This window comes from Macaca fascicularis, chromosome 1 (assembly GCF_037993035.2).
Source record: "Macaca fascicularis isolate 582-1 chromosome 1, T2T-MFA8v1.1".
Taxonomy (NCBI): Eukaryota; Metazoa; Chordata; class Mammalia; order Primates; family Cercopithecidae; genus Macaca; species Macaca fascicularis.
The window spans coordinates 54439549-54466373 of NC_088375.1; the positions used below are offsets into that span (position 1 = coordinate 54439549).

The following is a 26825-nucleotide window of genomic DNA, read 5'->3' on the forward strand; positions in this document are numbered from 1 at the left end:
AGTAGCTGGGACTACAGGCGCCCGCCACCTCGCCCGGCTGGATTTTTGTATTTTTTAGTAGAGACGGGGTTTCACCGTGTTAGCCAGGATGGTCTTGATCTCCTGACCTCGTGATCTGCCAGTCTCGGCCTCCCAAAGTGCTGGGATTACAGGCTTGAGCCACCGCGCCAGGCCAAATTAGTCTTTTTTAATATGAGAGAGTAATTTCATGTTTTGAGTAAAAAAAGTAATATTAAATTTCATAAATATCAGTGATTAAAACTAATTTCATTGTAAATAAGTTGAATTTACAAATTAATTTTTAGAACAGATACACTTCAATACCATAACATTTATCATAAAGTTCCATTTCAATTTAGACAGTATATAAAACATAATATGTAGCATTCTTTACAGGGAAAAGGATTTATCTGATGCCCTTCTGTATACCCAGTATCAACCTGGCTTTATTGTGGCACATGTAAAATTTACTTTGGCAACGATTAATTGTATATTCTCATGAAATTATTTTACCTTTTTTCAGAAAGAGAATGTGAACTTCCTAAAATAGATGTACACTTACTTCCTGATCCCAAGAAAGACCAGTATAAAGTTGGAGAGGTGTTGAAATTCTCCTGCAAACTAGGATTTACAAGAGTTGGACCGAATTCAGTTCAGTGCTACCACTTTGGATTATCTCCTGATCTCCCAACATGTAAAGGTGAATGCTTATCTTACAATTGCTGAAATAAGAATTAGAACTTTGAATACCAAATATTTTTTTCTTTATTTATTTTGGGCTTCTATTGTCTAATGAATTAAGTCAAATATTTGCCTGCGAAGGATATGTGTTGGGTACTGAATACCTAAGGTTCAGTTACTTAAGTTAATCCCCATTGTTTCTTGAACGGTGTACTAGAAGTGTTCTTAGACACACAGGTGTTGTCAGTCTTAGTCTACTTTAGGTTTATGTTTCCATAAAGGAATAACTGAGGCTGGATGATTTATAAAAATGTTTTATTTGGCTCACTGTTCTCATGACTATAAAATTCAAGATTGGGCATCTGCATTCGGTGAGAGCCACAGAATGCTGGTAGAAGGGAAAGAGGAGCCAGTGTGTCCAGAGAACACATGATGAGAGAGGAAGCAAGAGAGAGAGCAGGGCAGTGACAGGCTCTTTGTAAGAACCAGCTCTTACAGGAACTAATAGAATGAGAACTCTCCCTGAGTGGGGGCATTCATCTGTTCATGAGAGATCCATACCCATGACCCAAACATCTCCCATTAGGCCCCACCTGAAACATTTGGGATGAAGTTTCAACATGGGGTTAGAAGTGACAAACATTTAAACCATAGCATGGCTGACAATGGAGGGATTTCTTTGTAAATTTTCATTTTGCCTGAAATGTCAGCATCCATTTTGGACATTTTATATAGTGTGAGCTGTAACTTAAGTTTCACTGAGTGTGTCTAAACAATATTTAAGCAGTTTATATTCAATTCAGTTGCTTGTATTGATTAGTCAAACTTAAAGTATGTTGATCAAATGTTGCCTCAGTTATGATATTTTTCCAAAATGTTATGACAAAATGTTTCCGTGAAAGGTAAAAATTAACATGATTTTCATAACCACATTTGCTAATTGATTTTCTTGCATCTTTAAGATATCTGGAAGTCTGAGTATATTTTAACCTTTTATCATACCTTCAATATGACAATTTAGTATAAGTAATACAATATGAACACCATTCTTGATTGTTTACAATGCTGTAATAAGTTACATAATGAAGAATACATGAATAAAAGAAGAAAGTCTTTCCATTTTACTGAATTTTTATATTGTAAAACAGACAATTTAACCATTATTTACATAGTATTTCTACTATAGAGCAAGTACAGTCGTGTGGTCCACCTCCTGAACTCCTCAATGGGAATGTTAAGGAAAAAACGAAAGAAGAATATAGACACAGTGAAGTGGTGGAATATTATTGCAATCCTAGATTTCTACTGAAGGGACCTAATAAAATTCAATGTGTTGATGGAGCGTGGACAACTTTGCCAGTGTGTATCGGTAATGTATAAAATATTAATATTTAGACTCGTCAAAACTTTTGTATTTTGTATCTAAAACACATAAATCATGTTTTCACAATAAACTTTTTTTGTAAAATTTACATAGAGGAGGAGAGTACCTGTGGAGAGATACCTGAACTTGAACACGGCTATTCCGAGCTTTCTTCCCCTCCTTATTACTATGGAGATTCGGTGGAGTTCAATTGCTCAGAATCATTTACAATGATTGGGCACAGATCAATTACGTGTATTCATGGAGTATGGACCCAACTTCCTCAGTGTGTGGGTGAGAATACACCTCTTAAATCAACATTTAATAAAGTTTAATATTTTTATTGTAAAAACAATATTAGCAACTGAATTTTTGAAATTTACAGATATGGCTCAAAATGTCCAGTCTTCAATATAATGAAAACAATCTTTCTCATATTGTTTATAATTCAACGTGTGTCTAGAGAGAAAAAATAAAGTTAGCAATATAATTTTATGACTCTTTCTGCCTCTGATATCAGTATTGTTTATATTTAAAAGCATGAAGCAACATTTTATTTATAAAATTGTCATGTTAGGCCAGGGTGGTTGCTCACGCCTATACTCCCAACACTTTGGGAGGCCAAGGCAAGAAGAATGCTTGAGGCCAAGAGCTAGAGACTGGTGTGGGCAATATAGCAAAAGCCCATCTCTATAAAAAAAATTCGTGTAATTAGTTAGGTATGGTAGTGCATGCCTGTAATCCAGCTACTCAGGAGGCTGAGGAGGGATGATTGCTTAAGGCCAGGAGTTCGAGATGGCAGTGAGCTTTATTGTGCATTCCAGCCTGGGCGACAGAGTAAGCCTCTTTCTTTAAAAAATTAAAATATTAAAAATTTTTCATATGATTAAATATGAGTACTATTACTGAGAAATTATAACTGTTTTATATAAAATGAAAATATTATTGTTATTATATGGTACTCCTTTTTGGCACTGCAAAGCAAAGAAACAAAGTTGACAAAATATCTACTTACTACTCTCCCATAGGATTCTTTTCTCTCTTAAAGCTTCCAAAAGCAATAATTTTTCAGTTTGTTCCATATCAACCAAAATAAGTTAATGTGCTGCAGGGTTGGTGGGCCACAGGCCCTCTATGTCAGTGATATAGCTAAGTGACGTGAGGTAGTCAGAGACTGAGTCAGGACGTAAATCTCATTGATGGACTTCACACTGTAAGTCTCATGTCTTGATCAGCAAGAAGGTAAGGTGATTCACTTACAGTGCGACTTGAGATTTACAATCTTTAAAATCATTTTGCCTCCTTGATGACTAACCGGGAGGATCTTGGGGACCCTCATTCACTTTTCTCTAAAACTGAGTTATTTCCTAAATTTTCCTGGGTCCTAATTCTAAGAGTCCTAAATGTCCAGTCGTACTTATTCATCCAATGAAATATCCAATAATATTTTGTATTTCCCAAAGAACAAAATGTCTTATGATAGATATCTCTAACATTTCAGCGACAGAATGCAGGGCTTATATTTTTACATAATAGCATTTTGATGCAATGTAATCAGGAATAACTTGGTGAAATTTATAATGATAACTCATAATTTTATGATGCTAATACTATTTACTTTGTAACTATTTTTATGTGATAGTTGGTTTTATTTTTATAATTTGAATTTTCATAAAAATATATTTATTTTATAGCAACAGATCAACTTAAGAAGTGCAAATCACCAAATTCAATTGTAATTGTGGAAAATTTAACAAGCAAGAAGGAATTCGATCATAATTCTACCATGAGGTACAGATGTAGAGGAAAAGGAGAACGCCTACACGCAGTCTGCATAAATGGAAGGTGGGATCCGGAAGTGACCTGCTCAAGTAAGCTCTTATTTTGTTTTCAGAAAAGTATTCTATTTCTCATTTGGAAAAGTATTACGTATGTGTGTCTTAAAAACTTTAACTATTTATTATTACAAATGCTCCTGAATAAGGCAGGTAATTTAGAAACTAATGAAAACATTGTTCCTAATACTAACTGTGCCATGTGAATTAGTTACCTTTAGTATAAAACACACACACACGCCCACACACAAATCAGGCACTTCATGTCATAATTACTGTTGGAGGACCAGTGCTTCTCATTCCTTTCCTTGTCAACAAATGTTCCTGTGCCTATACCTCTGTTTATGCCAATAACTACTATGTATCTGTTTGTGTATGTGTGTATTTATGTATGTATCTATATTTATCTCCATTGATTCATTTATTTAATCTATCTCTCTATTCATCTATCTGTTCATCTACCTAATCATCTATTTATCTATTAATTTATTGTTTATCTATATTGAAAAGTTAGTCATATTGACACATACAATTTCACTTGAATAGTGTAGGGTTTATTCCAGTCTTCCCACATTTGATACATGTATTTTGCTCTCCAATTGTGGTGTTCCTTTCCTCACTAGCTTCAATATTTTTACCAGTATCTGCCAGTCTAGGAAAAACAGAAAGCATTGACAACCAATACAAAAACTAATCTACTATCGACATTTCAATATGTTTAGAGTCCTTAAAGAAGCAAATAATATATACATGCAGTGAAGTGTACATGTTCTACAGATTTTTCTTGAAGTTTTATAGTTTTAGCACTTCTATAGAGCTTTATTAAAATGATCGTATGGTTATTGTCCTTTCTGTTAATGTGATGCATCACCTTTACTGATTTGCCTATGTTAAACCACCTTTACATTCCTTGGATTAAACTCACTTGATCATAGTGAATTATCTTTTTAATGTGCTGTAGGATTTGTTTTCCTAGTATAATGTTGAGGGATTTTGTACCTATGTTCATCAGGGGATTTTGCCTGTAGTTTTCTTTTTGCGTTGTGTCCTTGTCTGGTTTTGGTTTCAGAGTAATATTGGGCCACTACAATGAGTTAGAGAAATGATCTCTTAAAAGTTTTGGAGTCGTTTTAAAAGAGTCGGTATTAGCTCTTTTAAAATGTTGTTACAATTCAGCAATGAAACCATCGGGTCATGGATTTTCTTTGATGGGAAACATTTTATTACTGACTTAATCTCTTTCTTCATGATTACTCTGTTCAGACTTTCCATTTCCTCTGAATTAATCTTAGTAGGCTGTGTGTGTCTAGAAATGTATCCATTTCTTCTAGATGATCCAATTTGTTGGTGTATAATTGCTAATAATTGTCTCTCATTATTCTTTATATTTTTGTGGTATCAGTTGTAATGTCACCTTTTTCATCTCCAATTGTGTGTTTCTTTAAGCCATCTCTCTCTTTTTTAGTTATTCTGGTTAAAGCTTTGTCAATTTTTTATCATCTTAAAAAAACTATTCTTTCATTGATATTTTGTACTGCTTTGGGGGCTCTACTTTACTCTAATCTTTATGATTTCTATCCTTCTACTAATTTTGGAATTGACTAGTTTGTTCATGGTTTTCTGCTTCTTTGAGGTATACTAGTAAATTGTTTATCTGAGTTCTTTCCATTGTCTTGATGTAGGCAATTATTCCTAAAAACGTCCATCTTATAACTACTTTTGCTGCATCCCATAAGTTTTGCTACGTTTTGTTTCCATTCTCCTTTTCTCAAAATATTTTTAAATTTATTTGAAATGTTTTGACCCTATTATTGTTTCAGAGCATATTGTCTAATTTTCACCTAATTTAAAATTTTCCATAATTCTTCCTATTATTGATTTCTCCTTTCATACCTTTGTTGTCAGAAAAGTGACTTGATATAATTTCTGTCTTCTTGAATTTGATAAGACTTGTTTTGTGGCCTAACATATAATATATTCTGGAGAATATTCTGTGTGCATTTGAGAAGAATATGTGTTTTGTTGTTATGTGGAATGTTCTTTATGTGTCTGTCCAATCTATTTGGTATAAATTATTGTTCAAGTATAATGTTTCCTTATTGATATTCTGTCTGGATGATCTGTCTCAATGTTGAAAGTAAAATATTGATATCCCCTACTATTACTATGTGGCAGTCCACAACTCCATTCAGATTGCTAAATGTTTCCTTTATATATTTAGTTGCTTTGATGTTGAGTGCATATATAGGTTTAAAATAGTTGTATTATCTTGACAAATTTACCACATTATCATTATATAATAACCTTCTTTGTACCCTTATACAATTTTTCCCATAAGTCTATTTTGTCTGAAATGAGTATAACTACCCCGTTCTCTTTTAGTTTTTCTTTTTATAGATTTTTCCATGCCTTCACTGCAATCTATGAATGTACCTTACAGTTAAGTAAGCAGTTTATAATTGCATATTAATTTTTAATTTATTTAGTCATTCTATGCCTTTTGATTATAGAATATATTCCATTCCTATGTAAAGTAATTTTAGGTAGGTAAGGATTTATAGTGGCAATTCGTTAATTGTGTTCTGGTTGTTTTTTAAATTCATTGTTTCTTTCTCTCTTGCTTGCTTTATTCATGGTTTGATGACTTTTGTAGCCATATGCTTAGGATTTTTTCTTTTAATCTTTTGTGTATCTATTAGAGGTTTTGCTTTGTGGCTATCCTTAGGCTTGCATAACATATATTATAAAAGGCTATTTTATGTTGATAGAAACTGAATTTTGATTACATATAAAATCTCTAAATTTTACTCTGCTCCTTCCATGTTTTGTCTTTGATCACATACTTTGCATCTTTCAATCATTGGTATCTCTTAATAAAGTTTGTAGCTTCAGTTGTTCTTAGTACCTTTGCCTTTTAACCTTCATGCTAGCTATATTTACCCATCACCATTACAGTATTAGAGTGTTTGAATTTCATGGTGTACTTACTTTTACCAGTAAGTTTTATACTTTAACAACTTCATCTTACTAATTAGCATCCTCTTCTTTCACCTTCAAGAACTCCTTTTAACATTTCTGGTAAGGCAGAAAAGTGTACTTATGCTCTCTCAGTTGTTTTTTTTTTTTTTTTTTTTTTTTTTAATACTTTAAGTTCTAGGGTACATGTGCACAATGTGCAGGTTTGTTACATATGTATACATGTGCCATGTTGGTGTGCTGTACCCATTAACTCATCATTTACATTAGGTATATCACCTAATGCTATCCCTCCCCCATGCCCCCCCCTCACAACAGGCCCCGGTGTGTGATGTTCGCCTTCCTGTGTTCAAGTGATTTCATTGTTCAGTTCCCACCTATGAGTGAGAACATGCGGTGTTCGGTTTTCTGTTCTTGCGATAGTTTGCTGAGAATGATGGTTTCCAACTGCATCCATGTCCCTACAAAGGACACAAACTCATCCTTTTTTATGGCTGCATAGTATTCCATGGTGTATATGTACCTCATTACCTTAATCCAGTCTGTCACTGATGAACATTTGGGTTGATTCCAAGTCTTTGCTATTGTGAACAGTGCCGCAATAAGCATACATGTGCATGTGTCTGTATAGCAGCATGATTTATGATACTTTGGGTATATACCCAGCAATGGGATGGCTGGGTCAAATGGTGTTTCTAGTTCTAGATCCTTGAGGAATCGCCACACTGTTTTCCACAATAGTTGAACTAGTTTACAGTCCCACCAACAGTGTAAAAGTCTTTCTATTTCTCCACATCCTCTCCAGCACCTGTTGTTTCCTGACGGTTTAATGATTGCCATTCTAACTGGTGTGAGATGGTATCTCATTGTGGTTTTGATTTGCATGTCTCTGATGGCGAGTGATGATGAGCATTTTTTCATGTGTCTGGTGGCTGTATGAATGTCTTCTTTTGAGAAGGGTCTGTTCATATCCTTTGCTCACTTTTTGATGGGTTTGTTTGTTTTTTTCTTGTAAATTTGATTGAGTTCTTTTAGGTACTGGATATTAGCCTTTTGTCAGATGAGTAGATTGCAAAAATTTTCTCCCATTCTGTAGGTTGCCTGTTCACTCTGATGGTAGTTTATTTTGCTGTGCAGAAGCTCTTTAGTTTAATTAGATCCAATTTGTCAATTTTAGCTTTTGTTGCCATTACTTTTGGTGTTTTAAACATGAAGTCCTTGCCCATGCCTATGTCCTGAATGGTATTACCTGGGTTTTCTTCTAGGTTCTTTTATGGTTTTAGGTCTAATATTTAAGTCTCTTATTGATCTTGAATTAATTTTTGTATAAAGAGTAAGGAAAAGATCCCGTTTCAGCTTTTTACTTATCCAATTTTCCCAGCACCATTTATTAAATAGGGAATCCTTTCCCCATTTCTTGTTTTTGTCAAGTTTGTCAAAGACCAGATGGCTGTAGATGTGTGATATTATTTCTGAGGGCTCTGTTCTGTTCCATTGGTCTATCTCTCTGTTTTGGTACTAGTACCATGATGTTTTGGTTACTGTAGCCTTGTAGTATAGTTTGAAGACAGGTAGCGTGATGCCTCCAGCTTTGTTCTTTTGGCTTAAGCTTGTCTTGGCAATGTGGGGTCTTTTTTGGTTCCATATGAACTTTAAAGCAGTTTTTTCCAATTCTGTGAAGAAAGTCATTGGTAGCTTAATGGGGATGGCATTGAATCTATAAATTACTCTGGGCAGTATGGCTATTTTCACGATATTGATTTTTCCTATCCATGAGCATGGTATGTTCTTCCATTTGTTTGTGTCCTCTTTATTTCACTGAGCAGTGGTTTGTAGTTCTCCTTGAAGAGGTCCTTTACATCCCTTGTAAGTTGGATTCCTAGGTATTTTATTCTCTTTGAAGCAATTGTGAATGGGAGTTCATTCATGATTTGGTTCTCTGTTTGCGTGTTATTGATGTATAAGAAGGCTTATGATTTTTGCACCTTGATTTTGTATCCTGAGACTTTGCTGAAGTTGCTTATCAGCTTAAGGAGATTTTGGGCTGAGACGATGGAGTTTTCTAGATATACAATCATGTCATCTGCAAACAGGGACAATTTGACTTCATCTTTTCCTAACTGAATACCCGTTATTTCATTCTCTTGCCTAATTGCCCTAACCAGAACTTCCAACACTATGTTGAATAGGAGTGGTGAGAGAGGGCATTCCTGCCTTGTGCCAGTTTTCAAAGGGAATTTTTCCAGTTTTTGCTCATTCAGTACGATATTGACTGTGAGTATGCCATAAATGGCTCTTATTATTTTGAGATACGTTTCATCAATACTGAATTTATTGAGAGTTTTTAGCATGAAAGGCTGTTGAATTTTGTCAAATGCCTTTTCTGCATCTATTGAGATAATCATGTGATTTTTGTCTTTGGTTCAGTTTATAAGCTGGATTACTTTTATTGATTTGTGTATGTTGAACCAGCTTTGCATCCCGGGGATGAAGCCCACTCGATCATGGTGGATAAGCTTTTTGATGTGCTACTGGATTCAGTTTGCCAGTATTTTATTGAGGATTTTTGCATCAATATTCATCAAGGATATTGATCTAAAATTCTATTTTTTTGTTGTGTCTCTGCCAGGCTTTGGTATCAGGATAATGTTGGCCTCATAAAATGAGTTAGGGAGGATTCCCTGTTTTTCTATTGATTGGAAGAGTTTCAGAAGGAATGGTAGCTGTCCTCCTTGTACCTCTGGTAGAATTCGACTGTGAATCCCTCTAGTCCCGGACTTTTTTTGGTTGCTAGGCTATTAATTATTGCCTCAATTTAAGACCCTGCTATTGATCTATTCAGGGATTCAACTTTTTCCTGGTTTAATCTTGGGAGAGTGTATGTGTCCTGTAATTTATCCATTTCTTCTAGGTTTTCTAGTTTATTAGCGTAAAAGTGTTTATAATATTCTCTGATGGTAGTTTGTATTGCTGTGGGGTTGGTGGTGATATTCCCTTTATCATTTTTTATTGTGTCTAATTGATTCTTCTCTCTTTTTTTCTTTATTAGTATTGATAGCCGTCTTTCAATTTTGTTGATCTTTTCAAAAAACCAGCTCCTGGACTCATGGATTTTTTGAAGGGTTTTTTGTGTCTCTATCTCCTTCAGTTCTGCTCTGATCTTAGTTATTTCTTGCCTTCTGCTAGCTTTTGAATGTGTTTACTCTTGCTTCTCTAGGTCTTTTAATTGTGATGTTAGGGTGTCAATTTTAGATCTTTCCTGTGTTCTCTTGTTGGCATTTAGTGCTATAAATTTCTCTCTACACACTGCTTTGAATGTGTCCCAGAGATTCTGGTATGTTGTATCTTTGTTCTCATTGGTTTTAAAGAACATCTTTATTGCTACCTTCATTTCATTATGTACGCTGTAGTCATTCAGCAGCAGGTTGTTCAGTTTCCGTGTATTTGAGCAGTTTTGATTGTGTTTCTTAATTCTGAGTTCTAGTTTGATTGCACTGTGGTCAGAGAGACAGTTTGTTATAATTTCTGTTCATTTACATTTACTGAGGAGTGCTTTACTTCTAATTATGTGGTCAATTTTGGAATAAGTGCAATGTGGTGCTGAGAAGAATATATATTGTGTTGCTTTGGAGTGGAGAGTTCTGTAGATGTCTATTAGGTCTGCTTGGTGCAGAGTTGAGTTCAATTCCTGGATATCCTTGTTAACTTTCTGTCTCATTGATCTGTCTAATGTTGACAGTAGGGTGTTAAAGTTTCCCATTATTATTGTGTGGGAGTTTAAGTCTCTTTGTAAGTCTCTAAGGACTTGCTTTATGAATCTGGATGCTCCTGTATTGGGTGCACATATATTTAGGATAGTTAGCTCTTCCTGATGAATTGATCCCTTTGCCATTATGTAATGGCCTTCTTCTTTGTCTCTTTTGATCTTTGTTGGTTCAAAGCCTGCTTTATCAGAGACTAGGATTGCAACCCTGTCTTTTTTTTTGTTTTCCTTTACTTGGTAGATCTTCCTCCATCCCTTTATTTTGAGCCTATGTGTGTCTCTGCATGTGAGATGGGTCTCCTGAATACAGCAAACTGATGGGTCTTGACTCTGTGTCCGATTTGGCAGTCTGTGTCTTTTAATCGGACCATTTACTCCATTTACATTTAAGGTTAATATTGTTATGTGTGAACTTGATACTGTCATTCTGATATTAGCTGGTTATTTTGCTCGTTAGTTGATGTAGTTTCTTCCTAGCATCGATGGACTTTACATTTTGGCATGTTTTTGTAATGACTGGTACCTGTTGTTCCTTTCCATGTTTAGTGCTTCCTTCAGGAACTCCTGTAGGACAGGCCTGGTGGTGGCAAAATCTCTAAGCATTTGCTTCTCTGTAAGGGATTTTATTTCTCCTTCACTTATGAAACTTAGTTTGGCTGGATATGAAATTCTGGGTTGAAAATTCTTTTCTTTAAGAATGTTGAATATTGGCCCCCACTCTCTTCTGGCTTGCAGAATTTCTGCCGAGAGATCTGCTGTTAGTCTGATGGGCTTCCCTTTGTGTGTAACCCAACCTTTCTCTCTGTCTGCCCTTAACATTTTTTCCTTCATTTCAACTTTGGTGAATCTGACAATTATGTGTCTTGGAGTTGCTCTTCTTGAGGAGTATCTTGTGGCATTCTCTGTATTTCCCGAATTTGAATGTTATCCTGCCTTGCTAGGTTTGGAAATTTCTCCTGGATAATATCCTGCAGAATGTTTTCCAACTTGGTTCCATTCTCCCTGTCACTTTCAGGTGCACCAATCAGACATAGATTTGGTCTTTTCACATAATCCCATGTTTTTTGGAGGTTTTGTTCATTTCTTTTTACTCTTTTTTCTCTAAACTTCTCTTCTCGCTTCATTTCATTCCTTTCTTCTTCAATCTCTGATACTCTTTCTTCCAGTTGATCGAGTCAGTTACTGAAGCTTGTGCATTTGTCACCAAGTTCTCATGTCATGGTTTTCATCTCTATCACTTCGTTTATGGACTTCTCTGCATTGGTTATTCTAGTTTTCCATTCTTTCATTCTTTTTTTAAGGTTTTTAATTTCTTTGTGCTGGGTACATAATTCCTCCTTTAGCTCTGAGAAGTTTGATTGACTGAAACCTTCTTCTCTCAACTCGTCGAAGTCATTCTCCATCCAGCATTGTTCCATTGCTGGCGATGAGCTGCATTCCTTTGGAGGGGGTGATGCACTCTGATTTTTTGAATTTCCAGCTTTTCTGCACTGCTTTTTCCCCATCTTTGTGGTTTTATCTGCCGTTGGTCTTTGATGATGGTGACATACTGATGGGGTTTGGTGTGGGTGTCCTTTCTGTTTGTTAGCTTTCTTTTTAACAGTCAGGACCCTCAGCTGCAGGTCTGTTGGAGTTTGCTTGAGGTCCACTCTAGACCCTGTTTGCCCGGGTATCAGCAGCGGAGGCTGCAGAAGATAGAATATTGCTGAACAGAAAGTGTTGCTGTCTGATTCTTGCTCTGAAGCTTCATCTCAGAGGTTTACCCAGCTGTGTGAGGTGTGAGGTGTTGGTCTGCACCTAGTGGAGGATGTCTCCTAGTTAGGCTACTCAGAGGTCAGGGACCCACTTGAGCAGGCAGTCTGTCCATTCTCAGATCTCAACCTCTGTGCTGGGAGAACCACTGCTCTCTTCAAAGCTGGCAGACAGGGATATTAACATCTACAGAGGTTTCTGCTGCTTTTTGTTTAGCTATGCCCTGTCCCCAGAGGTGGAGTCTACAGAGGCAGGCTGGCCTCCATGAGCTGCGGTGGGCTCCACCCAGTTTGAGCTTCCTGGCAACTTTGTTTACCTACTTAAGCCTCAGCAATGTCAGGCACCCCTCTCCCAGCCTATCTGCTGCCTTGCAGTTAGATCTCAGACTGCTGTGCTAGCAATGAGGGAGGCTCTGTGGGCATGGAACCCTCCAGCCAGGCATGAGGTATAATCTCCTGGTGTGCCATTTGCTAAGACCCTTGGTAAAGCACAGTATTAGGGTGGTAGTTACCCGATTTTCCAGGTGTTGTGTGTCTCAGCTTCCCTTGGCTAGGAAAAGGAATTCCCTTCCCCCTTGGGCTTCCCAGGTGAGGCAATGCCTCACCCTGTGTCAGCTCTCACTGGTTCGACTGCACCCACTGACCTGCACCAACTGTCTGACACACCCCAGTGAGATGAACCCAGTACCTCAGTTGAAAATGCAAAAATCACCTATCTTCTGTGTTGCTCATGCTGGGAACTGGAGGCTGGAGCTGTTCCTATTCGGCCATCTTGGGTGCTCCCAGCTTTTTTCAATCTCAGAAAGCCTTTATCACTCCTTTGTTTTTAAGACAGAATAGTGGAATCTAGAATTATTGGTTGGCAGTTATTTTCTTTCAGAATTTTGAGTATATCATTCCACATCCTTATGACCTGCAAGGTTTCTGTTGAGTAATCCACTAATAGTCTTGTGGAAATTCCATTTTATGTAACCATTCACTTTTCATTGGCTTTTTTCAGCACTTCATCTATATATTTTGATAATTTTATTGTGTTATGTCTTTAAATGACTATCTTTTATTAAACTTACTTGATATCCTTTGAGATTTCTGGATGTCAGTTTCTATTTCTTTCCCAGTTGTTGAAAGTTTTCTATCATTGTTTTTTTGAATATATTTTCTATATTTTTGTGTCTCTTTCTATTTTTAACATGCTGATAATGCATATATTATTCCACATGGTGATATTTCATCTGGATCTTAAGCTGTCTTCACTTTATTTATTTATTTATTTATTTATTTTGGTTCTCAGATTCGGTGATTCTCAGTAATTTGCCTTCAAGTCCACTAATTCCTTCTTCTACTTCGTCTGATCGGCTGATGAATACCTCCTTAAAACTTTTCCATTCAGTTATAGTATTCTCAAATTTGTGATTTTTGTTTGGTACTTTAAAAAATACTTTCTACCTCTTTGTTGAAGTAGTTAATTTGTTTTTGCATTGCTCTCTTGGTCTCAGTGAATATCTTTATGACCATTATTTTGAATTCCTTCTTGAGTAAAACACCTATATCCACTTTCCTCAGGTTAATTTCTGGAGACTCATCTTGTTCTTTTGTTTGGAGTATATTCTCTTATTTCTTTATTTCCTTTAACTCACAGTGTTTCTACGCAATAGATGAGACAATGGCCTTTCTCAGTCTCATCAGACTGGCTTCATATAGGAGAAAGATCTCACTAATTTTTCCAGCCAGAGATTTTCATGTGCCTCTCAAGTCTTTGTTCAGACTGCTGTCTCTTAGTTTTGGTGCCACCCTGGAGGTTAGAATGCACCACATCTTTTCAGGACTTGGTACCAATAACTTAGGAGCCAGGCTGTCTAGATGTAGCTGAAAATACTGAGGACTTGGCTGTATATTTACTTCTTTCTACTTTCATAGTGAAAGTGAATGTGCATGTTAATCTCCCACTCTCTCTGTATTGCACCAAGTAAAGAATCTGTGGCAAATGCCTGTACTAATATTCAGGCTGCATACTCTGATCCTGAAGAGGTAGCTGCTTGAAATGAGTCCATTGTATTATCAGCTTTTTGTATTCTGAGATGTAGGGCCTTTCAGGAATGCAAATATCTATCATCTCCCAGTGTGAGTTTGTTAAGGAGACAATCTCTTGAGTCAGAGCTATAGAAGTAATGACATTTGACTGCATGGCTAAACTTGGTCTGGGAAGAATGGATAAATCTGATTTTATCATTGGGGTGAGACTCATGAAGTGCCAAACTTTGGATTTGGCTGCAGGAAGATTGTTGTTTGTTTGCATCGTTAGATGCCCTGTGCAAGCTCGCTAGAAGCCAGTTCCTTAAGTAGCCAGTGGAAGTATGTGCCCTAAGTTGTTTCTACAGAGAAGTGGAAATTGAACTTTCTCTTCCCTTTTCTGCTCTGCTCCAATTTGGCATGGTGCCTGGAGTTTTTACATAGCATTTTAAGACTACCTATTTGCTTTATGATCTATGGAGACTGGTATTTTTCTAATATCATCTGCTGTGAGAATTAAGAGTTTTAAGAGGAGTGCTTTTAGAGGTAACTGTAAAGGTTGCAGCACTTGATGGATGACATAAACCTTTTTGAGGATAAACAGGGAGCTGCATTTTAAAAACTTTTTCTCTGCACTGCTCTTGGGCAATGAAGCTCCTGGAAGTGCTTACAAACCCATAAAAACCTGCCATTTCTTTTTTCTGTGTTCTAGATAGACTCTGAATATATTTTGTGTCTTCTACTCCCAGAACTAAGAGCTTTAGAATACAGTCCCTGAATGAAAGTTGTAAAAGTTAGAGCACTCAAGTTTTGTGTGGACAAACTTGTTCTAAGAGTGATTAATGTACCTGGATTTGTCACTGGGGGTGAGCCATGGGAACTAGCTAAAGAAGTGCCTGATGCAAGTTCGTTATAATCCAGACTGCAACTTTTTTAGAATTCAGACTTCAGCCCCTTCTCTGAACTGCTATTAAGGAATGAAATTCCTGGAAGTTCTTCAGCACTTGTATCATACCACTGTTTTTCCTGTGATCTAGAGGGATTCTCATGTGTCTAATCTCCTCTGCTTCCAAAATTAGTGAATTAAAGGCCAAAGAAAAGGAAAGTTAAACTTTGGATGCTTTATGTGAGATCCAAAAACTCCTCTCCACAAGGAGAAATTGGGTTTTTTGAGATTCCTTTTCTAATTGTGTGGTGCAATGAACAAGGCTGGGGTCCATGCTCCATTGTGTTGTAACTTTTCTTACTTGTTCGATGTGAATGTTTTCTTCCTTGCCTGGTAAGTAGGAGTCCCTTTATTGGTCTTTGATTTTCTTTCAGAAGGAGTTCATTCATGAATAGATATCTGTTTAGGACATTCTTGGATGGAAGAAGAGTCAGGAGCTTCCACTTCTGCCATGTTGCTGACATCACTCCATGCCTAGCTCTTTATTTTACTCCCAGGAAACTAGAGTGTTGCAGGTATCATTAAGTGCTCCTACCGAAGCGAGAGAGAAACCAGTACTTTAGAATGCTCCCCAAAAAGCTAGGATGATAAATACTTAGTTAACTCTTATCTTTCCTCTCTGAGGGAGAAGCAGCCAAAATATATTGGTCTCTGTTTACTTTAGGGGTTTACAGAGGCTCTGACCTGGTTTCTTGACTTCTCATAAAGGGAATTGGTTCCAGTGTCGTCATTGAATCAGTGTGCCTGTGCGGGGGAGAGTGGTGACTCCTATGTTGCCATCTTGCTGATGTCACTGCCCTCTTTCATACTCAATATTGATCATTTAAAAAATCTTGGTCATTGTTTTTACTTTGTCCTCAATTTTATTAATATTTTCAAAAACCAGTTTTAATACCTTTAAATTTTCTCCATTGCTCTCTATTTTTTAGCTTTCTTATATTTTACTGATTTTAGCTTTGTTAATTTTCTCCCTTTTCTGTGTTTCTTTGTCCGTTTTCTCTTCTTCACTGATTTTATTGTTTTCTTCCTTCTAATGATTTCAATTTTAATTTCACTTCTCTCTATCTTAGGGTGAAAAAATGAAAACATGGTCATAAAATATCATACTTTGAAAATATAAAACTTTAAAGCTCCAACCTTTTAAGCACTGCTTTAGCTGTGTTCCAAAATGTTACACGTCTCTGTGTGTGTGTGTGTGTGTGTGTGTGTGTGTGTGTGTGTGTGTGCGTGTGTGTATGTTCTGTGTTTTGGGAGACAGAGAGAGAGAGAGTTCATTTTTATTTGATTTGAAATATTTTCTCATTTGTCTTGTGGTTTGTCTGTTGATGATCAATTATATAGAAGTTTATTGTTTAATTTCAAAATATTTGTTGTATCTAGATAAGTGATTATTTTCTGGTTTCTAGTTTAATGCTGTGTGAAAGAATACTGGGAAATTTTCAATATTTTGAAACACTCAGTTTTTTCATTGCACAGCACATGGTCTACCTTGCTGATGATTCTATTTACAAATAAAAATATGCATACACACTAAATGTAGAATTAGGTTATACTGGGTCACAATGTTCTTTAAATTTATTTGCCCATCTCACAAATTTGTTAAATAATCTCTTTCTCAATTGCCTACTATCAGAAAATACTTTAAATTAAATAATAATGGTTGCGGTACACATTAAAATCAATGGGATACAGCTGAAACAGAGATCTAGAAGATAGACAGGAACATACACTTAACAAAAATAGAAGGAAAGAATCATACAAGCATAAATAGTTGATCGTTAATCTTAAGAAAAATAAATTGATGAGAATATTGAAAACATATTAAAATATTGAAAAACAGAAATAGGCAAAATACTTTTGATAAATATGAAATACTTTAATTATCATAGGTGAAGAAAGAAAACTTGACATTACCAATAACCTTTAATGAAGTTTTATTCACCCAAACATCTCCATGAATTGATAACAAAATGTCAGACTCTTGAAATCATTGCCATGATTTCCTGGAGTATGCTGACAGAAAGCTTTAGGTGAAGTAGAGCATACACTATAATAGGAGAAAGTAAGATCAAGGGATAATAAAGTGCTGAATGCTGCCAGATGCTTCTAAACTCCCCCGTCAGTCAAGCAGGACATGCTTCATTTTCATATTATGAAAAAATAAGGTATTTCTGATGTATCGCAGTTTAACAAGAGCTTAACTGTGAGCTTACAAAGGTGTCTTTATATGTGATTATATAGCTAAAGCCAGGCTGTGCAATGCATTAAAGTGGGTGCATAACATCCATTTAAATATCCCTAAACAGTACAGATAAGCTAGAAAATAAAAATTCTATTGGAGTTTCAAGCTTTAAATAGCACACTATAAATACTAATGATTATATTTAATGCTTATATTGGCCAAGTGTCAGTACCAAATTGATTATTAACTAAATATAATTCTACTTCTGGCTAATAAGATTCCATTGGCAGAAAATTTGTGAGGGTTTTAATGCAATACTAATGTATTTGATCATATATATCAATTTTTATTTAATGCATGTAATTAAGAGGGTGTAATTCTATTAAAACTTTCTAAAGGCTCAAAATAATTGAAATCAATATTACATAAATTATAAAAAATTTGTTAAACAAAAAATATACAAAAAAACTACAAGAAAGTCTATGAGAATGCAAGCCAAAAGTTCTATTGTTTTATGTAACTGTTACACAGTTGAAAAGTATAATATCTGCATACAAGAAAATCATAATTAATATGTGATGATTTATGAAACAGTTATTGAATTTTTCTATTGATTCTATTTTAATCATATAAATTGTTATTTTTAAACTAAAAGCCTAATTTTAATATTTTTATGTTTAATTTTTATTATAAAATTAATTATATTTTTAATATTTTTTAGTGGCGCAAATACAATTATGCCCACCTCCACCTCAGATTCCCAATTCTCGCAATATGACAACCACATTGAATTATCAGGATGGAGAAAAAGTATCTCTTCTTTGCCAAGAAAATTATCTAATTAAAGAAGGAGAAGAAATTACATGCAAAGATGGAAGATGGCAGTCAATACCACACTGTGTTGGTCAGTAGTGTGTAATTTGTTTTACATAATTCTTTCAAATGAGGTTAATATTCTCTTGTGCTTCATGTAAACAAGAGAAGTTCTTTCTCTATATCTGTTACTTTATCCTGACAAAATAAATTAGGACCTAGGCACATTAATCAATCACCACTCTTTCAGTTTTTTGAACAAAATACAGCCAAATGTTTGGAATGTTTTGTAAATATCAGATAACATTTCCATTCATGCATATTTCAATTGTCATGATGAACAAGACATGAATGAAGAGGATTATTGAACAAGAGGATGGTAACATATATATGGTAGAGGAATATATCTTTGCAAGTTTCTAATAAGTTTTTGTTTTTAAATAATTTTATTTGTTCAAATTATACTCACTTTAGAATCCAAAATAGTGTTTGATTTTATATTTCAATTTAAGTATTTTATTTGTTTTTGACCCTTTGATTTTCATTCTTCATTTAGAAAAAATTCCATGTTCACAACCACCTCAGATAGAACATGGAACAATTAATTCATCCAGGTCTTCACAAGAAAGTTATGCACATGGGACTAAATTGAGTTATACTTGTGAATATGGTTTCTGGCTATCTGAAGAAAATGAAATAACATGCTACATGGGAAAATGGAGTTCTCCACCTCAGTGTGAAGGTTAGGACAATATGAATACTCAATTTCTGCTTACAGTAGAATTCATTAAAAATAATCTCTTGTTATCAAATGAGGGGAAAGAATAATTGAGATTACTGACTATATGAAATTATTTATGCATTATGCCATTAAAATACTTTTTGCATGATTGAATCTACTCTATTTATGTTAATTTTATTTGTTCATGATAGAGTCACTCTTTATTCTGTCATTAAAAAATAATATCTAGTGAAATTAAACTTGTCTGTATTATTCTCATGCTGCCATAAAGGACTGCCCAATAATGGGTAATTTATATATATATATATATATATATATATATATATAAGTTTAATTGGCTCACTGTTCTGCATGGCTGAGGAGGTCTTAGGAAACTTACAATCATGGTGGTAGGAGAAGCAAACGCATGATGGCAGGAAGGAGAAGTTCTGACCAAACAGGGAAAAGCCTCTTATAAAACCATTAGATCTCATGAGAACACACTCACTATCCCAAGAACAGAAGCATGGGGATAACTGCTCCCATTATTCATGTATTTTCTACTAGGTCCCTCACACAAAACGTGGAGATCATGGAAACTACAATTCAAATTGATATTTGGTTGGGGATACAGTCAAATCCTATCATTCCACTGTGTCACATACCAAGTCTATTGTCCTCACAATTCAAAACACAATCATGCCTTCCCAACAGTCCGCCAAACCTTAACTTATTCCAGCATTAACTCAAAAGTTCATGTCCAAAGTCTCATCTGAGACAAGGCAAGTTCTTTCTGCCCATGAGCCTGTAAAACCAAAGCAAGCTAGTTATCTCCTAGGTACAATGGGGATACAGACATTGGGTAAATGCTTCCATTCCAAAAGGGAGGAAATGGCTGAAATAAAGTGGCTACATGCCTGATGGAAGTCTGAAATTTAATAGGGCAGTCATTAAACCTTAAAGTTCCAAGATTATCTCCTTTGACTCCATGTCTCACATTCAGGTCATGCCAATGCAAGAGGTGGGCTCCCACAGCCTTGGGCAGATGTGGTTTGTCCCCCTCCCAGCTGCTTCCATGGGCTTGCATTGAGTGTCTGTGGCTTTTCCAGGAGCACAGTGCAAGCTATCAATAGATCTACCATTCTGGGGTTTCAAAAATTGTGCCCCTGTTTTCACAATTCCACAAGACAGTGCCCCAGTGGGGACTCTGTGTGAGGGCTCTGACCCCATGTTTCCTTTTCTCAATGGCCTACCAGAGGTTCTCCATGTGGGCTCAACCCTGCGGCAAACTTCTGCCTGGACATCCAGGTATTTTCATATATCCTCTGCAACCTAGTTGTAGGTTCCCAAACCTCAATTCTTGACTTGTGTGCACCCACAAGGCCAAGACTACATGTAATCCACCAAGGCTTGGGGTTTTCACCCACTGAGGCAAAGGACCAAGCTGCATGTTAGCCCCTTTTAGCCACAGCTGGAGCTGAAGCAGCTGGGATACAGGACACCATGTCCTCAGGCTGCATAGAGCAGCTGGGACCTGATCCAGGTCCATCAAACCATTTTTCCCTCCTGGGCTTCTGGGTCTGTGATGGGTAGGGGTGGCATGAAGGCCTCAGACATGCCCTGGAAATATTTTCCCCATTGTCTTGGTGATTAACATTTGGCTTATTATTTTTGCAAATTTCTGCAGCAGGCTTGAATTTCTCTCCAGAAAATGAAGTTTTATTTTCTATTGCATTTACAGGCTGCAAATTTTTCAAACTTTTATGCTGTGCTTCCTCTTGAGCTCTTTGCCACTTAGAAATTTATTCTGCTGTATACCCTAAATCATCTCTCTCAAGTTCAAAGTTCCACAGATCTCTAGGGCAGGGCAATATGCCACTAGTCTCTTAGCATAACAGAAGTGATCTGTACTCCAGTTTACAACAAGTTCCTCATCTTCATCTGAGACAACCTCATCCTGGACTTCATTGTCCATGTCACTATAAGCATTTTGGTCAAAGCCATTCAGCAAGCCTCTAGGAAGTGCCAAACATTCCCACATCTTCTTGTCTTCTGAGGCCTCCAATTCCCTAGGAAGTCCCAAGCATTTTCACATTCTCCTGTCTCCTTCTGACCCTTCCAAATTGTTCTAACTCCTGCCTGTTATCCAGTTCCAAAGTTGCTTCCACATTTTGGTTATCTTTACAGCAACACCCTACTCTCTGCAGTACCAATTTACTGTATTAGTCTGTTACCATACTGCTCTAAAGAACTACCAAAGACTGCATAATTTATAAAGGAAAGAGGTGTAATTGACTCCCAATTCCACAAGGCTGGGAGGCCTCAGGAAACTCTCAACCATGGTTGAAGGGTAAGCAAACATGTCCTTCTTCACATGATGACAGGAAGGAGAAGTGCAAAGAAAAGACAGAAAAGCTCCTTATAAAACCATCAGATCTCAGGAGAACTCACGCAGTATCATGAGAACAGCAGCAGAGGAATAATCGCCCTGATGATTCCATTTTCTCCCATCGGGTCCCATCCACAACGCATGTAGATTATGACAATTGCAATTCAAGATGAGATTTGAGTGGGGACACACCTAAACCTGTTCTGCAAGTTGTCATGTTTGCTTTGCCACTATGTTTTAAAACTTCTTTTACATTCTTCCCACAATGCCCCTTCTGATTTTCTACAATACATTATGTTTTACCTGGAACCGTTAAACCTCAATATGTATCTTATTATCACTAGTAAGTTTACAGAGGCATTGCTTACCAAGGCATTGAAGATATCTTTCTGAAATATATTGCTACTTTTAGTTTCAAGTCCTTCCTCAGTTGGTGACAGTCGGATAGATAGACAGACACCAGAAGGCTGGTTTTAGGAAACATTTGTGTAGTTCTCTGTGATGTCTTAGTAGCTCCTGTATTGTATATTTTCAAATGAAACTACTTAATATAAAAACAGGCACATAAAATTAAATTTCTGAGTTAGTGAAACCTGAATTCATTGTTTTTTATTTTTTAGGCCTTCCTTGTAAATCTCCACCTGAGATTTCTCATGGTGTTGTAGCTCACACCTCAGACAGTTATCAGTATGGAGAAGAAGTTACGTACAAATGTTCTGAAGGTTTTGGAATTGATGGACCTCCAATTGCAAAATGCTTAGGAGAAAAATGGTCTCACCCTCCATCATGCATAAGTATGGTGTATTGAGTTTATTATATATACGATAAATATTCTTCATTCAAAGTGTACGTCTTACCAATAAGAAAGAAAACAGTGACTCTAGAATTTCATAAGGTTTTCTTGAATATTCTAGATTGTTGTGGGAAATTATAAGTCTAGTAATTAAAACATTTGACTTCATAAGCCAAATTGGTTCATTTTCACATCATCTTGTGTGAACTTTAAGCATCCTCTGATGTATAGTCTCAGACTTCTCATCTCTGTTCTTAGGGCACAACTGCCTCTACTCATCAATCTCATCATTCTTCAATCTTCTGTCAGTTTATCAACAATCTCCCTATAAGTATATTTTCTAAAATATTTACAAAATTATTATAAGTATTTCACATTTGACAGGAGCAAAACATTTGGAAATAATACATACAATACATGCATAATTGGTGTATTATTCCGTTCTCACACTGCTGTAAAGAACTTCCTGAGACTGGGTAATTTATAAGAGAAAAAATTTTAATTGGTCACAGTTTTGCATGGCTGAGGAGGGGTCATGAAACTTACAATTACCATTGAAGGGGAAGCAAGCACCTTCTTCACAAGGTGGCAGGAGAGAGAGGAGTGAGCAAAGGAGGAACTTCCAAACACTTATTAAACCATCAGATCTTGTAAGAACTCACTCACTATTATGAGAACAGCATGTGGGAAACTGCCTCCATGATCCAATCACCTCCCACCAGGTCTCTCTCTCAACACCTGGGGATTATAATTCAAGATGAGATTTGGGTGGGGACACAAAGCCTAACCATATCAGGTGGCAAGTATGGACAAAAAATAATGTGAAACAAAAAATGTGTAATCTCAAGTGCTACGGCTACCAATATCTCTTGAGGCTTCTAATATCCTTCCTATCTTGTATTTTTAATAGATTTAGAAGAATTTAATGTAATTAAGAGAAAAAGGCTAGTGTATTTTCTCAAGTTATAAGAAAAATGTTGTACAGTATTCATTGATTCTATATATCGCTATTATTAGAATACATTACATTCATTGTATATAACCTGTTTTTAAAGATTTACTGAATAAATACATATTTTTCCTATTTCAGAAACAGATTGCCTCAGTTTACCTAGCTTTGAAAATGCCAAACCCATGGGAGAGAAGAAGGATTCATATAAGTCTGGTGAGCAAGTGACTTATACTTGTGCAACAAATTACAAAATGGATGGACCCAGTACTGTAACATGCATTAATAGCAGATGGACAGGAAGGCCAACATGCAGAGGTACTTTGATGAATTTTAAAAATTTATTTATGTAATGCATGGGCCCGGCCCAGTGACTCACACCGGTAATCCCAACACTTTGGGAGGCCAAGGTGAGTGGATCACTTCAGGTCAGGAGTTCAAGACCAGCCTGGCCAGCATGGTGAAAACCCGTCTCTACTAGAAATACAAAAAAATTGCGGGGCATGGTGACATACATCTGAAGTCCCAGCTACTCAGGAGGCTGAGGCAGGAGAATCACTTGAACCAGGGAGGTGAAGACTGAAGTGGCCCAAGATTGCGCCACTACATTCCACCCAGGGTGACAGAGCGAGATTCCATCTACAAAAAATAAATACATATAAAAATAAATATATAAGTACAATTTATTTACATAGACTGTCTTAGGCAATAAAATATAGAATTGCCTCTAACATCATTAAAATGGACATAAATTAAGTTTTTTAGGGCAGGACAAAGTGGGCATATGCCTAAAAATAAAAAGATGGAACTGAGTATTTGATGATTAATCTTAGCTCAATAATTCTCAAAGTGTAGTTGCTAAACCGGTGGCATCATCATCTTCTTGGAGATTGTTTGAAATGAAAGTAAAATTCCATGAGCTCATTCTAGACATACAGAATCAAAAGTCTCGAAATAGAACCCTGAAACTGTTTTACCAACCCCTCGAGGAAATTCTATGCACACTTCTGTGTGAAAAGCATTGCTATAGCCTGTTATTACTACACATGAACATGAAACTCTCTGATGAATTTTGCATTGTTCAGCATAGTATCCTTATTCATTGGCAATTAAAATATCTGAAGTTATTTTTATTATTGTAGAAGTATTTTCTTTTACTTTTCCACATCTCCAATTTAGATCCTTTGATTAACCATCCTTCCTCTCTTTTAACTTGGGTCATTTTCAAAATGTGTTTTTAATTCTTTGCTTATTCGCTAAGAAAATGTCTATTTGTGTTTATTTTTAAGAGGCTAAAATGTATAAGCAGGATGATTGCAAAGCACAATCCAATACCACATAATCTGTATATGCTGACTTTTTTGCATTTTATGAATTAATGTTAAATAAATAGAAATGATAATATTTGTTGTACTCAAACTTAAAGAGAGATATCCAGGAAAACTTTAATTTACACAGGTTTCCAGAAGGAAAAAAAAAAAGGTCTAACAATGTTCTAGCATAGGATGAAGAAGAAATTTAAAACATCAAAGCTTGTACCTTACAAAAAATAGTTTTATGTCTCTTCCTCAATGTTACATTTAAATTTATCAAAATCAACAAAATATTTGATAAGACATTATCTACTTATTTTAAATTTATCTTGAAATATATTTGTAATTGTATTAGTTGATTGGCTACTCAAAACGAACACGAGGTGGAACCACTTCTTTTTTCCTATTCAGACACTTCCTGTGTGGATCCGCCCTCAGTAAAAAATGCTCATATAGTGTCGAGACAGATGAGTAAATATGCATCTGGTGAGAGAGTACGTTATGAATGTAGGAGCCCTTATGAAATGTTTGGGGATGAAGAAGTGATGTGCGTAAACGGAAACTGGACAGAACCACCTCAATGCAAAGGTAGAGTATTATATTTCCTTTAATATTTTGGGGGAGTATAGCAAGGTTAAAATATGTTGATTTAAATAAAAAGAGGTAATTTTTATTAATAGATTTTTCAAATGCAAATAAAATGATTGATGGTGCTTAAAATTCAATTCTTCTTGTGAACAGAGCACAAGTAATAGCGTATATTATTTTCGAGAAAGATTCGGCCAAATTAAAAGACTTGGAACCTGAAAAAAAAAGTATCTTAAGCATTACAACACTTAGCTCTTCTCAGGAATACATGTAATAAAAGATACATTATGTGCATTTGACAGTCATAAGTGGTGTGCATTCTAAGATATGGAATAGGCAGTTGAAGAGAGATCATAGATTGTGATATAAATATGGGCATCTTCAGTATATAGATTTTATTTCAAGGTGTGTGACTGTATTTATAAAAAAAAAAGTCTAATCACACATTCCTGGGTCATTCTAATATGTAGACATGAAGTAAGGGAAACCAACAAAGGAAATTGTATCTTACCCACTTTTATTTTTTAAAATTAATGTTGGGTTTTTTTTCACTATTTTACTTAGACTCTACCTATATTTTATATTGAAGTGAGTCTTCCATTCATCATCTGTTAACTGATGAACTTGGACCATTTACACTTAGAATAATTATTGATACATAAGACTTAAGCCCTTGTCATTTATTTGTTTCTGTGTGTTTCCTCTCAGTTTCAGTTCTATTTCCCTATTCTTCTGTCCGGGGAAAATTATTAAGGAGATTAATTTTGATTCATATGTATTGTGTATTGTTTTTGATTGTATCTCCTGTATAGCTTTTCTCTTCCTTTTAAAAAATTGTTGCTCTAGCTAATACTATATACATGTAATAATATATTACTCTCTACTGGTAGTGACATTAAAATCTTCAATTGGAATATGGAAACCATATTTTCATGTAGATCCATTTATACTCTCCACATTTTAAGTATAAATGCCATTAGTATTTTCTGTACATACGTTGAGCACCATATTAAACTCATTTGCTTCAAACATCAAACATAATGGAAAAAATTTATGAGGAAAAAGATATCCTGTTATATTGACTCCTCTTTTTATCCATTGTAATATTCTATTTTTTTCAGTATCCTAAAGTCTCAGGCTCTTATTTTTATCATTTTATTTTAATTTGAAGAATTCCTTTATTAATCTTTAGGCACAGGTCTACTGGAGACAAATTCTCCTGGTTTCCTTGTCTCTAAGAATGTCTGTATTTACCCCTTTACTTGTAAAGGATAGTGTCACTGGATATAAAATTTGAAGTTGACAGCTCTTTAAACACTTGAAAACTGTACCACATGGTTATAGATGAAAAGCTCACCATCACTGTAATTGTTGATCCCCTCAAGGAAAGGCATGGATTTGTATAGTTGCTTTCAATATTTTTTTCTTTTTTTAAGTAGTTTTTAAAAAAATGTATGCTGCTATAAATTCCAGTGTGTTTATAATCTTTGGAGTTCACTCAACTTCTTAAATATAAGTTTATGCCTTATGGTAAAAATGGGAAGTTTTCAGGCATCACTTTATTTATGCATTTTTCCAGCCCAATATTCTTTCTCTTCTATTTCTGCATCTGCATTATTTGTTTTTGTATTTTTCTGACTGTCTCAGCTCAGTTTTTTGTTTTCAGTCTATTTTCGGAGCAGGAATTGTATATTGCTCTTTCTTCAAGTTCACAGATTTATTTGGCTGTCAGCTCCCAATGTATTATTAAGT

The 26825-nt window shown here is 35.6% G+C and overlaps 1 protein-coding gene across 3 annotated transcripts in view; it reads left to right on the forward strand.

Annotated features, from left to right (window-relative positions):
* Nucleotides 1–26825, forward strand: part of CFH (complement factor H) — a 120219-nt gene that overhangs the window by 86231 nt on the left and 7163 nt on the right. For 2 of the 3 annotated variants that reach the window (XM_005540297.4, XM_005540299.4), the window contains 9 exons: nt 524–700; nt 1868–2050; nt 2159–2338; nt 3739–3915; nt 18229–18411; nt 18877–19062; nt 22051–22224; nt 23314–23490; nt 24897–25073. In XM_005540297.4, coding sequence (XP_005540354.3) covers nt 524–700; nt 1868–2050; nt 2159–2338; nt 3739–3915; nt 18229–18411; nt 18877–19062; nt 22051–22224; nt 23314–23490; nt 24897–25073 — 1614 coding nt within the window. The remainder of the gene's footprint in view (nt 1–523; nt 701–1867; nt 2051–2158; nt 2339–3738; nt 3916–18228; nt 18412–18876; nt 19063–22050; nt 22225–23313; nt 23491–24896; nt 25074–26825) is intronic. The other variant, XM_005540298.4, reaches the window with a different exon arrangement.